The following is a 16,906-nucleotide window of genomic DNA, read 5'->3' as shown; positions in this document are numbered from 1 at the left end:
CTGCCACCGTCGCGAATTAACTCGTGTTCTTGTCTGGCTTTTTTTTCCCAGACCTGAGTAGCTCCCTTTCTGTTTCGCATTGCATTGTGGGTTGTTGTTGTCCACCCAAACCATACTCAAAAACCAACCAGTTCTATGTATGCTTTGTGGATTTTTGAGTTTACCCCACATTGACACTATTAACTCTACTGCATACTACATATTCAAATACTAGTTATCATCGGTAATTAGTACACAATTGGGATGCATCCTAACTTAAAAGCAGGGTAATGGAATGGCACAGAAAAACAAGCAAATCAGTTATATAGATAATATGCAGCAGCGCTACGACTTTTACCAGCGCTACATACTCCGAATGCATAGTATCTGGGCAAAGTATTAGGACCCTACATCGAAATCACTCGGTGCAGTAAAGCGCTTACTAAAGACCAAATGTCCTGTATGGCTTTGAGGCACATTTTTAAAACAGAACTGCCTACCCTAAAACGTAGTGTGTTGGCCCGTTTAAGTTGTATTATGTTGTATTGTACTTTCCAATAACAATTTTTTAATGTTAAAGCGCCCATAAATGTGGTAAAAAGCGTGCTTACACATTTAGTCTGTCGACAATTTTCTGCCAGTTTGCCTCTCTACATTTAATAACACTAGCGATAGTTTATTTCCTACTAATAATTACTTAATATTCTTCATGAGTAATTCCTGCTAATTCATAATTCATAAATATTAAAAATATTGCTTGCGCGCGTGATCTACCATTACAAATGCCTGGCTTGAAAAAGAGTACGGAGAAACCTTAATTGCATGCACGTTACAAAACGCCCAGCGAATGAGAAATAAGGGAGACGCTGTAAACAGCATCATTGCCATTATTATTAGGGGTCCAGTGCTGTAACCCTATTATATGTTAGAGATTTGTTTAAGAATTCTTATTCAGATCCATTACTAAAACCAATCGCCCAGACGAGAACAAAGGTCCAACAGACATGAAATTCGGTAAGTAGGTAGCAGTCCCCTCCACAACGCCAGACCGATTAGATGATAGGTATGACTATAATACAAACGTATTCCATAACACTGTATATCACAGAGTCAAAATCCGCTCCCCCACCCCCCACCCCCACCCCCCAAGCTTGTAAATCCATTTCAACACTACTTGGATTCCACATGCCAATCAAAAACAGTTTGAGTGTGCATTGCATATCTTGTATATCTGGTCCCAACCCAGCACTGATAGAGACTTCACTACAGCTATTCAGTACGTGTATCTATGAAATGGCAACTCAGTGCACATACTTTACCCATGAATGGGTAAGTATAACGTCAATTATAGTAGAACGTTTGTTACAAGTACAACCTGTTTAGATTTTAGTGGTTAGTTCATGCTCAGCTTCTAATTATAGGACAATAACAAGCCTGCTCACATCACAGAACATTTGTTAGTCCTTGTTATTTTTTAATTCTTTAATTTTTTTGGTCACAAATTTTCCCATTACAGTGGGACATGTGTATACACGTGTATTCCGAAAATGAACAGAAACTGCTTGTAGTGGTTGTATTAATGCAATTATTTTGTTTCAATCTGCAGGTGTTTTTTTCTGGATAGTGGATTAAGATGGAAAAAAAGCAATTCCCTCTTTTTGTTTTGATTGTAGTTTCTGTGTTATTAGGGGTCATCCTTACCCAAATGTTTACTGGATATACATTTATGGACATATTGCCATCTAGTTTCAATGGTTCTGAAACAAACAAATTCAGTTTGTTTTCCATAACCCCCATTAAACACTCAAAACATTTAATGGTGTCTGCATTCATCGATCACAGAATCAATAAGGCCATTCGAGTTATCAGCATAATCAGAAGGGACAGTCTGCAGCCTCTTTACTGCATCTACTGTAACAATGACCATAACTGCCAGACTGCTGAGGCTGAAGTCCAGATACACAGTGACCATTTTGGTTTTCCATATGCAGCTTCAGATGTTCTGTGTGATGGTGCACACACTCAAGATGCAGCATTTGTATCCATTTCAACTAGTAGAAACATCTCTGCCATTTATTCTGAAGATCTCTTACCAATAAAGAACACAGTGACCAGGGAATCATTTAAGTTCAACTTCAGTGTATGTATCTCAAACCTCTTTGGAAGCTATAATAATGTTCTGCAATTTGTACAAACCATGGAAATGTACAAGCTTTTGGGTGTACAACATGTAGTGATCTACAACACAAGCTGTGGTCCTGACCTGGAGAAACTCTTACAGCATTATAAGAGGGAAGGAATTTTAGAGATTGTTCCATGGCCTATTGACCATTTCCTTAACCCATCTAAAGGATGGAACTTTGTGGAGCATGGTGGAGACCTCCACTATTATGGTCAGTTGGTAACCCTCAATGAGTGTATTTATAGAAACATGTATCAGTCCAAATATGTTCTTCTGAATGACATTGATGAAATCATTATGCCTTATAAGCATGCTAACCTTCCATTACTGATGGAGGATCTTCAACAGCAGCACAAAGACATGGGTGTGTTTTTCATTGAGAGTCACTTTTTCCCCAAGACACAATTTGAAGAGAGTGATCGATTCAGTCGGCCAGAATGGAGGAATATACCCGGTGTTAATATTATGGAACATATTTATAGAGAACCAGATAGAAAAGACTTAGACAACCCCAGAAAAATGATTATCAATCCAAGGACTGTAGTGCAAACATCAGTGCACTACGTACCCCAAAAATATGGAGATGTTTTTTTTGTGCCTTTTGATGTATGTCGAATTGTTCATATAAGATCACCACGACAAGGGACTCTTACCAAAGATCAACTGGTTGTTGATAAAAGGGTGTGGGACTTTGCCTCAGAACTCATACCAAACATTGATAAGACTCTACAGGCATCTGGTTTGATGGAAATTACAGATTGATATGGTATTCATTTTAGTGTTTCTTTTTTTTTCTGTGGCATTGCCTATGTCATAAATGTATGTAAATGTCTAGAATAAAAAAAAAAAGTACAATTGTGTTACCAAAATTTATTTATGGCCCATTTTGTAAATGTTATTTGACTGTCCTTTTACACTTTATTATCAACTTTCTTATTGCCACAAGTAGATACTCCTGAACTGTCTCTGATGGAATATTGACTGCCTGGGGGAGCTACTAGTCTCTGGGCCCATCAGCGCCAATAACGCGAACGCTCCACTTTCACTGTCACGTGGTACAGCCCGCTGCATACAGTGGGAGTTTTCTTATTGCTATGGTAATTGTTGGTAATGTTGTCACGGAACGCTCGCCTCCCGCGAGTCACGTGGGTTGGCCCGCCACGAGCAGTGGGAGGGTCGTTGTTTGTGACCACACCTGCACACATCTGCACCTTGTTTTGTTTATGTATTTAACCCTCGTTGTAGTGTGCAGGATTGTTGGTTATTGTGGATGTAACGTTTTGATGTAATGTTACTTTTGTCATTGCTAAACGTATGCATGTTTATTGTGCTTGTTTCTTGTTAACCGTTTCATGTTCATGTTAATGTTTGTAACGCTTGTGAGTAGCAATATCGTTTTGTGTTTATGTAAATAAATGTACGTCCCAGTCGCTGGATTCTGTGCGTCCTGCCCCTCGCCCTGCGGCACTCGGGCCACCACGCGTTATAAATGTATATGTCTCTGCATGTATTTCCAAATAATATGTCTCTCACTAAGATGTTAATTTAAAATTAGCTGCTTTCAGCTAGGTAGCTAATTAGCTAACTTGTTTATAAATGCAAAACAATTAGCTACAGTGGTGGGAAAAAGTGTCTGAAAAAAAAACACTTTTCACACCACTCTAGGTGGCTACCTAGCAAGATAACTTATCCAAATTAACGTGCGTTTCAAATAGATTTCTTACTAATATATTAATAATTTATTCTCTTTGTAAATTACTTTATTTTTCCTAAAAAGAATTTAAAAGGAATCTAAGATACACATTTACACACCCATTCTCCTGCCACCATCGTGACTTAACTCGTGTTCTTGTCTGGCTTTTTTTTCCCAGACCTGAGTAGCTCCCTTTCTGTTTCGCATTGCATTGTGGGTTGTTGTTGTCCATCAAAACCATACTCAAAAACCAACCAGTTCTATGTATGCTTTGTGGATTTTTGAGTTTATCCCACATTGACACTATTAACTCTACTGCATACTACATATTCAAATACTAGTTATCATCGGTAATTAGTACACAATTGGGATGCATCCTAACTTAAAAGCAGGGTAATGGAATGGCACAGAAAAACAAGCAAATCAGTTATATAGATAATATGCAGCAGTGTGTGTGTGTGTGTGTGTGTGTGTGTGTGTGTGTGTGTGTGTGTGTGTGTGTGTGTGTGTGAAGGGGCCCCTTCATCCCTTTACACTGTGTGCTCAGGAGAGGGGCGCCTGAACACAGTTGTTGAGCTGCATGGCTGCAGCTGCTCAATGCTTCTCTCTGCGCCGGTCCAAGGGCCTGCAAGCTGAACAGAGCCCCCAGTGCCTCTGTGCCAGTGGGAGGCTGGGAACTCCTAGGTGACCCCACCCTGCTTCACCCACCATGTCCCCATCAGCACAGAATAGAAGCAGGAGGAGCATGTTGGATTTCCAGCAGGAGTGGGTGGGGTTTGTGTAGGACAGAGTGTGCTTCATTCATATTCATATTTCCTCAGGTCACTCATGTGTTCTACAGTGGTTCTAAAACAAATAAAACTACAGTCATTCCTCCTGATCTGCTGCTAACAACTAGGTGTTGCTTATGGTGAGGACAGTCTGTGTGTGTGTGTGCATTTGTGGTACTCAGTGTATGATTGTTGCCTATAGTGTTATAGGTGGTATCTATGGTCTTCTGTGTGTGTATGGTACCTAAATTGTATACTGTTTCTGTGCAGAAGTGTATTGTGGTGGTGGGGTGGGGTGTAAATGTATTACATTTAGCAGAGAATAGTCAGGTGACTACTGATCCTCAGATTCTCAATGTTTATTTATTTATCTTCAGATCAATTTTTTTAGCATTATTATGGGACAGCTAGTCTACTAGTTTAATAAGTGCGCAATAAAGGTGCTTTTATTTCTTTAAATCTTCTAGGTCTATCACAATTGGCTTATGTTACGCTTCCGACAGGAACAAGGCAAGAGGTAGAATGCAAAATGCAGGAGGTGGTTTATTAAATGAGGAAACATGAATGGTAAAATAAACAGAGGCTAAGGGGTGCTGGGGGTAATCTAACACACGGCTGGAGTGCACAGAGAAGCAATGATGATGATGACAACTATATGCTCCAATCACTTTGTCCAGGTTGTCTACACTTTTGTTTTTGCTGTAGTCCAGGATCATAACCAGCTTCCTGTCTTCACAATGTCGGATCTTAGCATCCTTGTGCAATGTACTCATGAGGATGATGTTTTTGTTTGTCTTTGGGCAATAAGAAACAAGCATGGTATTGGGGTGAAGGCAAACTTGGAAGAAAATATGTCTCTCTGCTTTGTTGTAAGGAGTGCAGCAGGGAGTTCAGGCTTGTTCTTTCTAACTGTGCCTACCATGCTTATCTTCTTCTTCATTAAGTACTTGTCAAGTTCATATGATGTAAAAAAAAAATGTCACACGTAACAGATGTCAGACCTTCAGTCTTATCAAGAACAACACAAATCCCTTGATTCATCTCGGGGGCTCCACCCCTTGGCTTCCCTGTGTACACTTGCATTTTCTAAGTGTAGCGGCATTGTGTATCACAGGGAAGCCCAGATCTTGATTCCATACTTTGCTGGCTTGCTAGGCATGTACTGTCTGAAAGGACAATGACCTTTTGACAAAGAGAGACAGATTTCAATATCAGGGTCACAAAAAATGCAGAAAATTGCCCTTCCACTGTCAGCATCCTAAAGACGGGATGTGGCCTCCCCTCAGGATTTGTATACACCACCCAAGAATAGTACACCTATGTAGGCACGCAGGTCAATGGCATCCATCTTCTTCCAGTTTTCTCCATACTTGCGGAAACCCTACATATTTGTCATTTCAAGGATGATCTTTTCAATGTCTGGTGTAGTAAAGAGGCAGAAGGTTGAGGCAAAGTCCTTGGCATTGGACATAGCTAATCTTGTAAGCCCTTGAGTCATCTGCATTAGATTGTGTGCTGCCAGCCTGCCCTGATCAACAAAGAGTGATGTGGACCACAGCAAAGCCTGTTCTTTGACAAAAATGTCTCTCCCAGCTTGATGGTCTTCAGGGAGATCTTCCTCACATGAAGCTGAATCATCATGATCAGTTATATTCTTCATCATCATCATCATCATCATCATCATCATCATCATCATCATCATCATCATCATCATCATTATCATCATCAGATATCACTTCTTTATCTCATCCATTATGACTTTGTTCCTCCTGTACATCTTATTAGGTCAGCAGGTCAAGGTCCTGTTGGCCATTGTAACATGTGCTCTTGGTTTCAGCAGAGAAAGAAACTGGAGTCCTGACATGAGCCTTTTATAGGAATATGACCACCGCGCCTATTACCTATTTCGTGCTAGAAAACGATGCTCTCCCAATGAGTACTGCTCTTACTTTGATACATTGTATGATAGTGTATGAGACAGGTGTGGGGGTCAGGTGTGAAGTTGGGCAATGCATAACACTATATATTCACTGGAAAGTTTATTCTTGAAGCATGTATAATTATATTTATTTTCTCTTATATCCCTGTGTGTATTAAAATTTATTTGAAATAATAAATAAATTTTATATTTTATTTATATGTTTATATTTATACTGTTTTTATCTTTTTAGTTGTTATAAATAATTTAGTAATGGTTCAATTTGCCTACAGATCATTGTAACGGCTGCCCGAGTGCCGCAAGGGCAGGACGCACAGACTCCCTCGACTTGATGAAACATTTATTAACAATTACCATAAAAGACAATGGTGGCATTCATTCAATATCAACGTTAAACACGAACACACTTCACACGTTTAAACAGACCCTGTATCTAAGATAATAACAGAGGAATAGGTTGTCTTTTGTCTTGTTTTTGAGAGGTCCCTTATCCTTAGTTCACAGACTATTCAGATATGCAGATCTATGAATCATTTGCGTTTGGCTAATAAGAACTGTTTTTCAACACAGACCCACCCCCTGCGGTTTCACCTGTGCATTAAATTCGCGGAAAAACCAGGTTCTTGTAAATAGACTAGTCTGTACGGGAGTAAAGAATACATGCAAAAAGACATACGCGTCAGTGATAAGTAAGTAAAAACTTAAAGGTAGTTCCATTATTATTATTATTATTATTATTATTATTATTATTATTATTATTATTATTATTACAAAATAATAAGGTACAATATGTACACTCAAACAACACAATGACTTCAGTTTATTTGTTATGCACAGAATATAACTGTACATAATGAGCTGCCTTACATTTTACAGTGAATAGTAAGTTATTTCAAGGCAACTAATTAGATTTTTAATTAGATTTTTTTTTTTTTTCTGTGGCTTGAAACACAGCTGCTGCCGCTATTATACTCTAAACTCATCTGACTGTACCAGAGTCCTGTAAACTGTTTGTATTGTGTATTAGTCTTCATTAATAATCTGGTCTTGACCAAGTTCAAACCAAGACTCGTTGCATTCAGATTACCCTTATACTTCAACATACCTTTATATTTGTCACTAATCCCCACTAACCAAATGAGAAAAGAATAAACTAACGAATGGCGTGAGAAAACGAACGAGTTCTGCAAGTTTCTCACTGGTCTTCGTAGTCCGAAATTTAATAAATGGGTATAAAGTACTTCTTAGTTTACTGCACCCGTGGACCAGATGGGAACGATCAACTAGACGAAAACTAATCCATTTCACAGATTTTCGCTGGCTTGAAACACTCTCTTCAGGAGCTACTCTCCGCGGCAGTACTATCCGATTAACTGCAGTGCCTTTTGCATATCCCGTTTCTATAATGTATTTTTGCAAAGGTGGACAATAGCTGTATGGCTGTATTTAGGTACTGTATTTAAATATAATTTTGGGCAATTTGCAGTTTACTCAGGCATTATTAATGCTGAATAGGTAATCATGCTAAAAAGTGATTGCGTACATTCTCATTTAGGCCTTCAGAGTACAAAATTACAATAATACACGTATTTACGTAAACAGCACATTGCAATTCATATTTATTCATTTTAAATATAAAAGCTGAAAATTGTCGATTATCATTAGTTCATAAGTGAATGGATACAACTGCCTGCGATACAGATTCGCTAAAATGTAGGCTACAGTAGCTTACAGAGAAGGCTGTTGCATGATCGAACATGGCGTATCTATTCGTAGCCATTGAATTGGATGACGGAGCGCGTTTAGCGCGCAGAAAGTTCAGGCCACCAAGGTCGTTTCAAGACAGGACAGAGCAACTTGATTTTTCGGATGACGACTTTTACCAGCGCTACATACTCCGAATGCATAGTATCTGGGCAAAGTATTAGGACCCTACATCGAAATCACTCGGTGCAGTAAAGCGCTTACTAAAGACCAAATGTCCTGTATGGCTTTGAGGCACATTTTTAAAACAGAACTGCCTACCCTAAAACGTAGTGTGTTGGCCCGTTTAAGTTGTATTATGTTGTATTGTACTTTCCAATAACAATTTTTTAATGTTAAAGCGCCCATAAATGTGGTAAAAAGCGTGCTTACGCATTTAGTCTGTCGACAATTTTCTGCCAGTTTGCCTCTCTACATTTAATAACACTAGCGATAGTTTATTTCCTACTAATAATTACTTAATATTCTTCATGAGTAATTCCTGCTAATTCATAATTCATAAATATTAAAAATATTGCTTGCGCGCGTGATCTACCATTACAAATGCCTGGCTTGAAAAAGAGTACGGAGAAACCTTAATTGCATGCACGTTACAAAACGCACAGAAAATAAGAAATAAGGGAGACGCTGTAAACAGCATCATTGCCATTATTATTAGGGGTCCAGTGCTGTAACCCTATTATATGTTAGAGATTTGTTTAAGAATTCTTATTCAGATCCATTACTAAAACCAATCGCCCAGACGAGAACAAAGGTCCAACAGACATGAAATTCGGTAAGTAGGTAGCAGTCCCCTCCACAACGCCAGACCGATTAGATGATAGGTATGACTATAATACAAACTTATTCCATAACACTGTAAATCACAGAGTCAAAATACGCCCCCCCCCCCACCCCCCACCCCCCAAGCTTGTAAATCCATTTCAACACTACTTGGATTCCACATGCCAATCAAAAACAGTTTGAGTGTGCATTGCATATCTTGTATATCTGGTCCCAACCCAGCACTGATAGAGACTTCACTACAGCTATTCAGTACGTGTATCTATGAAATGGCAACTCAGTGCACATACTTTACCCATGAATGGGTAAGTATAACGTCAATTTTAGTAGAACGTTTGTTACAAGTACAACCTGTTTAGATTTTAGTGGTTAGTTCATGCTCAGCTTCTAATTATAGGACAATAACAAGCCTGCTCACATCACAGAACATTTGTTAGTCCTTGTTATTTTTTAATTCTTTAATTTTTTTGGTCACTAATTTTCCCATTACAGTGGGACATGTGTATACACGTGTATTCCGAAAATGAACAGAAACTGCTTGTAGTGGTTGTATTAATGCAATTATTTTGTTTCAATCTGCAGGTGTTTTTTTTCTGCATAGTGGATTAAGATGGAAAAAAAGCAATTCCCTCTTTTTGTTTTGATTGTAGTTTCTGTGTTATTAGGGGTCATCCTTACCCAAATGTTTACTGGATATACATTTATGGACATATTGCCCTCTAGTTTCAATGGTTCTGAAACAAACAAATTCAGTTTGTTTTCCATAACCCCCATTAAACACTCAAAACATTTAATGGTGTCTGCATTCATCGATCACAGAATCAATAAGGCCATTCGAGTTATCAGCATAATCAGAAGGGACAGTCTGCAGCCTCTTTACTGCATCTACTGTAACAATGACCATAACTGCCAGACTGCTGAGGCTGAAGTCCAGATACACAGTGACCATTTTGGTTTTCCATATGCAGCTTCAGATGTTCTGTGTGATGGTGCACACACTCAAGATGCAGCATTTGTATCCATTTCAACTAGTAGAAACATCTCTGCCATTTATTCTGAAGATCTCTTACCAATAAAGAACACAGTGACCAGGGAATCATTTAAGTTCAACTTCAGTGTATGTATCTCAAACCTCTTTGGAAGCTATAATAATGTTCTGCAATTTGTACAAACCATGGAAATGTACAAGCTTTTGGGTGTACAACATGTAGTGATCTACAACACAAGCTGTGGTCCTGACCTGGAGAAACTCTTACAGCATTATAAGAGGGAAGGAATTTTAGAGATTGTTCCATGGCCTATTGACCATTTCCTTAACCCATCTAAAGGATGGGACTTTATGTACCATGGTGGAGAAATCCAGTATTATGGCCAGTTGGTAACCCTCAATGAGTGCATCTATAGAAACACGTATCAGTCCAAATATGTTCTTCTGAATGACATTGATGAAATCATTATGCCTTATAAGCATGCTAACCTTCCATTACTGATGGAGGATCTTCAACAGCAGCACAAAGACATGGGTGTGTTTTTCTTTGAGAGTCACTTTTTCCCCAAGACACAATTTGAAGAGAGTGGTCGATTCAGTCGGCCAGAATGGAGAAATATACCCGGTGTTAATATTATGGAACATATTTATAGAGAACCAGATAGAAAAGACTTAGACAACCCCAGAAAAATGATTATCAATCCAAGGACTGTAGTGCAAACATCAGTGCACTACGTACCCCAAAAATATGGAGATGTCTTTTTTGTGCCTTTTGATGTGTGTCGAATTGTTCATGTAAGATCACCACGACAAGGGACTCTTACCAAAGATCAACTGGTTGTTGATAAAAGGGTGTGGGACTTTGCCTCAGAACTCATACCAAACATTGATAAGACTTTACAGGCATCTGGTTTGATGGAAATTACAGATTGATATGATGTTCATTTTAGTGTTTCTTTTTTTTTCTGTGGCATTGCCTATGTCATAAATGTATGTAAATGTCTAGAATAAAAAAAAAAAGTACAATTGTGTTACCAAAATTTATATATAGCCTATATTGTAAATGTTATTTGACTGTCCTTTTACACTTTATTATCAACTTTCTTATTGCCACAAGTAGATACTCCTGAACTGTCTCTGATGGAATATTGACTGCCTGGGGGAGCTACTAGTCTCTGGGCCCATCAGCGCCAATAACGTGAACGCTCCACTTTCACTGTCACGTGGTACAGCCCGCTGCATACAGTGGGAGTTTTCTTATTGCTATGGTAATTGTTGGTGATGTTGTCACGGAACGCTCGCCTCCCGCGAGTCACGTGGGTTGGCCCGCCACGAGCAGTGGGAGGGTCGTTGTTTGTGACCACACCTGCACACATCTGCACCTTGTTTTGTTTATGTATTTAACCCTCGTTGTAGTGTGCAGGATTGTTGGTTATTGTGGATGTAACGTTTTGATGTAGTGTTCCTTATGTTATTGCTAAACGTATGCATGTTTATTGTGCTTGTTTCTTGTAAACCATTTCATGTTCATGTTAATGTTTGTAACGCTTGTGAGTAGCAATATCGTTTTGTGTTTATGTAAATAAATGTACTTCCCAGTCGCTGGATTCTGTGCGTCCTGCCCCTCGCCCTGCGGCACTCGGTCCACCACGCGTTATAAATGTATATGTCTCTGCATGTATTTCCAAATAATATGTCTCTCAATAAGATGTTAATTTAAAATTAGCTGCTTTCAGCTAGGTAGCTAATTAGCTAACTTGTTTATAAATGCAAAACAATTAGCTACAGTGGTGGGAAAAAGTGTCTGAAAAAAAAACACTTTTCAAACCACTCTAGGTGGCTAGCTAGCAAGATAACTTATCCAAATTAACGTGCGTTTCAAATAGATTTCTTACTAATATATTAATAATTTATTCTCTTTGTAAATTACTTTATTTTTCCTAAAAAGAATTTAAAAGGAATCTAAGATACACATTTACACACCCATTCTCCTGCCACCATCGTGACTTAACTCGTGTTCTTGTCTGGCTTTTTTTTCCCAGACCTGAGTAGCTCCCTTTCTGTTTCGCATTGCATTGTGGGTTGTTGTTGTCCATCAAAACCATACTCAAAAACCAACCAGTTCTATGTATGCTTTGTGGATTTTTGAGTTTATCCCACATTGACACTATTAACTCTACTGCATACTACATATTCAAATACTAGTTATCATCGGTAATTAGTACACAATTGGGATGCATCCTAACTTAAAAGCAGGGTAATGGAATGGCACAGAAAAACAAGCAAATCAGTTATATAGATAATATGCAGCAGTGTGTGTGTGTGTGTGTGTGTGTGTGTGTGTGTGTGTGTGTGTGTGTGTGTGTGTGTGTGTGTGTGTGTGTGTGTGTGTGTGTGAAGGGGCCCCTTCATCCCTTTACACTGTGTGCTCAGGAGAGGGGCGCCTGAACACAGTTGTTGAGCTGCATGGCTGCAGCTGCTCAATGCTTCTCTCTGCGCCGGTCCAAGGGCCTGCAAGCTGAACAGAGCCCCCAGTGCCTCTGTGCCAGTGGGAGGCTGGGAACTCCTAGGTGACCCCACCCTGCTTCACCCACCATGTCCCCATCAGCACAGAATAGAAGCAGGAGGAGCATGTTGGATTTCCAGCAGGAGTGGGTGGGGTTTGTGTAGGACAGAGTGTGCTTCATTCATATTCATATTTCCTCAGGTCACTCATGTGTTCTAAAGTGGTTCTAAAACAAATAAAACTACAGTCATTCCTCCTGATCTGCTGCTAACAACTAGGTGTTGCTTATGGTGAGGACAGTCTGTGTGTGTGTGCATTTGTGGTACTCAGTGTATGATTGTTGCCTATAGTGTTATAGGTGGTATCTATGGTTTTCTGTGTGTGTATGGTACCTAAATTGTATACTGTTTCTGTGCAGAAGTGTATTGTGGTGGTGGGGTGGGGTGTAAATGTATTACATTTAGCAGAGAATAGTCAGGTGACTACTGATCCTCAGATTCTCAATGTTTATTTATTTATCTTCAGATCAATTTTTTTAGCATTAGTATGGGACAGCTAGTCTACTAGTTTAATAAGTGCGCAATAAAGGTGCTTTTATTTCTTTAAATCTTCTAGGTCTATCACAATTGGCTTATGTTACGCTTCCGACAGGAACAAGGCAAGAGGTAGAATGCAAAATGCAGGAGGTGGTTTATTAAATGAGGAAACATGAATGGTAAAACAAACAGAGGCTAAGGGGTGCTGGGGGTAATCTAACACACGGCTGGAGTGCACAGAAAAGCAATGATGATGATGACAACTATATGCTCCAATCACTTTGTCCAGGTTGTCTACACTTTTGTTTTTGCTGTAGTCCAGGATCATAACCAGCTTCCTGTCTTCACAATGTCGGATCTTAGCATCCTTGTGCAATGTACTCATGAGGATGATGTTTTTGTTTGTCTTTGGGCAATAAGAAACAAGCATGGTATTGGGGTGAAGGCAAACTTGGAAGAAAATATGTCTCTCTGCTTTGTTGTAAGGAGTGCAGCAGGGAGTTCAGGCTTGTTCTTTCTAACTGTGCCTACCATGCTTATCTTCTTCTTCATTAAGTACTTGTCAAGTTCATATGATGTAAAAAAAAAATGTCACACGTAACAGATGTCAGACCTTCAGTCTTATCAAGAACAACACAAATCCCTTGATTCATCTCGGGGGCTCCACCCCTTGGCTTCCCTGTGTACACTTGCATTTTCTAAGCAAAGCGGCATTGAGTATCACAGGGAAGCCCAGATCTTGATTCCATACTTTGCTGGCTTGCTAGGCATGTACTGTCTGAAAGGACAATGACCTTTTGACAAAGAGAGACAGATTTCAATATCAGGGTCACAAAAAATGCAGAAAATTGCCCTTCCACTCTCAGCATCCTAAAGACGGGATGTGGCCTCCCCTCAGGATTTGTATACACCACCCAAGAATAGTACACCTATGTAGGCATCCATCTTCTTCCAGTTTTCTCCATACTTGCGGAAACCCTACATATTTGTCATTTCAAGGATGATATTTTCAATGTCTGGTGTAGTAAAGAGGCAGAAGGTTGAGGCAAAGTCCTTGGCATTGGACATAGCTAATCTTGTAAGCCCTTGAGTCATCTGCATTAGATTGTGTGCTGCCAGCCTGCGCTGATCAACAAAGAGTGATGTGGACCACAGCAAAGCCTGTTCTTTGACAAAAATGTTTCTCCCAGCTTGATGGTCTTCAGGGAGTTCTTCCTCACATGAAGCTGAATCATCATGATCAGTTATATTCATCATCATCATCATCATCATCATCATCATCAGATATCACTTCTTTATCTCATCCATTATGACTTTGTTCCTCCTGTACATCTTATTAGGTCAGCAGGTCAAGGTCCTGTTGGCCATTGTATCATGTGCTCTTGGTTTCAGCAGAGAAAGAAACTGGGGTCCTGACATGAGCCTTTTATAGGAATATGACCACCCCGCCTATTACCTATTTCGTGCTAGAAAACGATGCTCTCCCAATGAGTACTGCTCTTACTTTGATACATTGTATGATAGTGTATGAGACAGGTGTGGGGGTCAGGTGTGAAGTTGGGCAATGCATAACACTATATATTCACTGGAAAGTTTATTCTTGAAGCATGTATAATTATATTTATTTTCTCTTATATCCCTGTGTGTATTAAAATTTATTTGAAATAATAAATAAATTTTATATTTTATTTATATGTTTATATTTATACTGTTTTTATCTTTTTAGTTGTTATAAATAATTTAGTAATGGTTCAATTTGCCTACAGATCATTGTAACGGCTGCCCGAGTGCCGCAAGGGCAGGACGCACAGACTCCCTCGACTTGATGAAACATTTATTAACAATTAGCATAAAAGACAATGGTGGCATTCATTCAATATCAACGTTAAACACGAACACACTTCCCACGTTTAAACAGACCCTGTATCTAAGATAATAACAGAGGAATAGGTTGTCTTTTGTCTTGTTTTTGAGAGGTCCCTTATCCTTAGTTCACAGACTATTCAGATATGCAGATCTATGAATCATTTGCGTTTGGCTAATAAGAACTGTTTTTCAACACAGACCCACACCCTGCGGTTTCACCTGTGCATTAAATTCGCGGAAAAACCAGGTTCTTGTAAATAGACTAGTCTGTACGGGAGTAAAGAATACATGCAAAAAGACATACGCGTCAGTGATAAGTAAGTAAAAACTTAAAGGTAGTTCCATTATTATTATTATTATTATTATTATTATTATTATTATTATTATTATTATTATTATTATTACAAAATAATAAGGTACAATATGTACACTCAAACAACACAATGACTTCAGTTTATTTGTTATGCACAGACTATAACTGTACATAATGAGCTGCCTTACATTTTACAGTGAATAGTAAGTTATTTCAAGGCAACTAATTAGATTTTTAATTAGATTTTTTTTTTTTTTTCTGTAGCTTGAAACACAGCTGGTGCCGCTATTATACTCTAAACTCATCTGACTGTACCAGAGTCCTGTAAACTGTTTGTATTGTGTATTAGTCTTCATTAATAATCTGGTCTTGACCAAGTTCAAACCAAGACTCGTTGCATTCAGACTACCCTTATACTTCAACATACCTTTATATTTGTCACTAATCCCCACTAACCAAATGAGAAAAGAATAAACTAACGAATGGCGTGAGAAAACGAACGAGTTCTGCAAGTTTCTCACTGGTCTTCGTAGTCCGAAATTTAATAAATGGGTATAAAGTACTTCTTAGTTTACTGCACCCGTGGACCAGATGCGAACGAGCAACTAGACGAAAACTAATCCATTTCACAGATTTTCGCTGGCTTGAAACACTCTCCTCAGGAGCTACTCTCCGCGGCAGTACTATCCGATTAACTGCAGTGCCTTTTGCATATCCCGTTTCTATAATGTATTTTTGCAAAGGTGGACAATAGCTGTATGGCTGTATTTAGGTACTGTATTTAAATATAATTTTGGGCAATTTGCAGTTTACTCAGGCATTATTAATGCTGAATAGGTAATCATGCTAAAAAGTGATTGCGTACATTTTCATTTAGGCCTTCAGAGTACAAAATTACAATAATACACGTATTTACGTAAACAGCACATTGCAATTCATATTTATTCATTTTAAATATAAAAGCTGAAAATTGTCGATTATCATTAGTTCATAAGTGAATGGCTACAACTGCCTGCGATACAGATTCGCTAAAATGTAGGCTACAGTAGCTTACAGTGAAGGCTGTTGCATGATCGAACATGGCGTATCTATTCGTAGCCATTGAATTGGATGACGGAGCGCGTTTAGCGCGCAGAAAGTTCAGGCCACCAAGGTCGTTTCAAGACAGGACAGATCCACTTGATTTTTCGGATGACGACTTTTACCAGCGCTACATACTCAGAATGCATAGTATCTGGGCAAAGTATTAGGACCCTACATCGAAATCACTCGGTGCAGTAAAGCGCTTACTAAAGACCAAATGTCCTGTATGGCTTTGAGGCGCATTTTTAAAACAGAACTGCCTACTCTAAACCGTAGTGTGTTGGCCCGTTTAAGTTGTATTATGTTATATTATACTTTCCAATAACAATTTTAAATTTTAAAGCGCCCATAAATGTGGTAAAAAGCGTGCTTACGCATTTAGTCTGTCGACAATTTTCTGCCAGTTTGCATCTCTACTTTTAATAAACTAGAGATTATTTCCTTCTAATAATTACTTAATATTCTTCATGAGTAATTCCTGCTAATTCATAATTCATAAATATT

At 38.8% G+C, this 16,906-nt stretch overlaps 2 protein-coding genes across 2 annotated transcripts; both read left to right on the top strand.

The window, feature by feature from the left end:
- The first annotated feature begins 1,684 nt into the window (after positions 1–1,684).
- On the top strand, positions 1,685–2,923 carry LOC145651986 (uncharacterized). The gene has a single exon (XM_081700880.1). It carries the CDS (start codon positions 1,685–1,687, stop codon positions 2,921–2,923), a length of 1,239 nt encoding a protein of 412 aa, XP_081557006.1.
- Positions 2,924–8,320: 5,397 nt separating this feature from the next.
- LOC145651985 (uncharacterized) lies at positions 8,321–11,031 on the top strand. Its single transcript, XM_081700878.1, has 3 exons — positions 8,321–8,484; positions 9,044–9,102; positions 9,776–11,031. Exons 1-3 carry the CDS (start codon positions 8,321–8,323, stop codon positions 11,029–11,031), a joined length of 1,479 nt encoding a protein of 492 aa, XP_081557004.1.
- The last annotated feature ends 5,875 nt before the right edge of the window (positions 11,032–16,906 follow it).

This window comes from Electrophorus electricus, chromosome 18 (assembly GCF_041902795.1).
Source record: "Electrophorus electricus isolate QZ-2024a chromosome 18, ASM4190279v1, whole genome shotgun sequence".
Lineage (NCBI taxonomy): Eukaryota > Metazoa > Chordata > Actinopteri > Gymnotiformes > Gymnotidae > Electrophorus > Electrophorus electricus.
The sequence above is the reverse complement of the archived record's forward strand: the minus strand, read 5'-3'. Positions and strand labels throughout refer to the sequence as shown.

What these genes read in the sequence shown, in the direction of transcription:
- LOC145651986 (XM_081700880.1), top strand. Translation starts at nt 1,685, where the DNA reads ATGTTTACTGGATATACATTTATGGACATATTGCCATCTAGTTTCAAT.
- LOC145651985 (XM_081700878.1), top strand. Translation starts at nt 8,321, where the DNA reads ATGGCGTATCTATTCGTAGCCATTGAATTGGATGACGGAGCGCGTTTA. An exon ending in ATGCATAGTATCTGGGCAAA is followed by an intron (nt 8,485 to 9,043) that starts GTATTAGGACCC and finishes ATTCTTATTCAG; the next exon opens with ATCCATTACTAAAACCAATC. An exon ending in TCCAACAGACATGAAATTCG is followed by an intron (nt 9,103 to 9,775) that starts GTAAGTAGGTAG and finishes CTGTGTTATTAG; the next exon opens with GGGTCATCCTTACCCAAATG.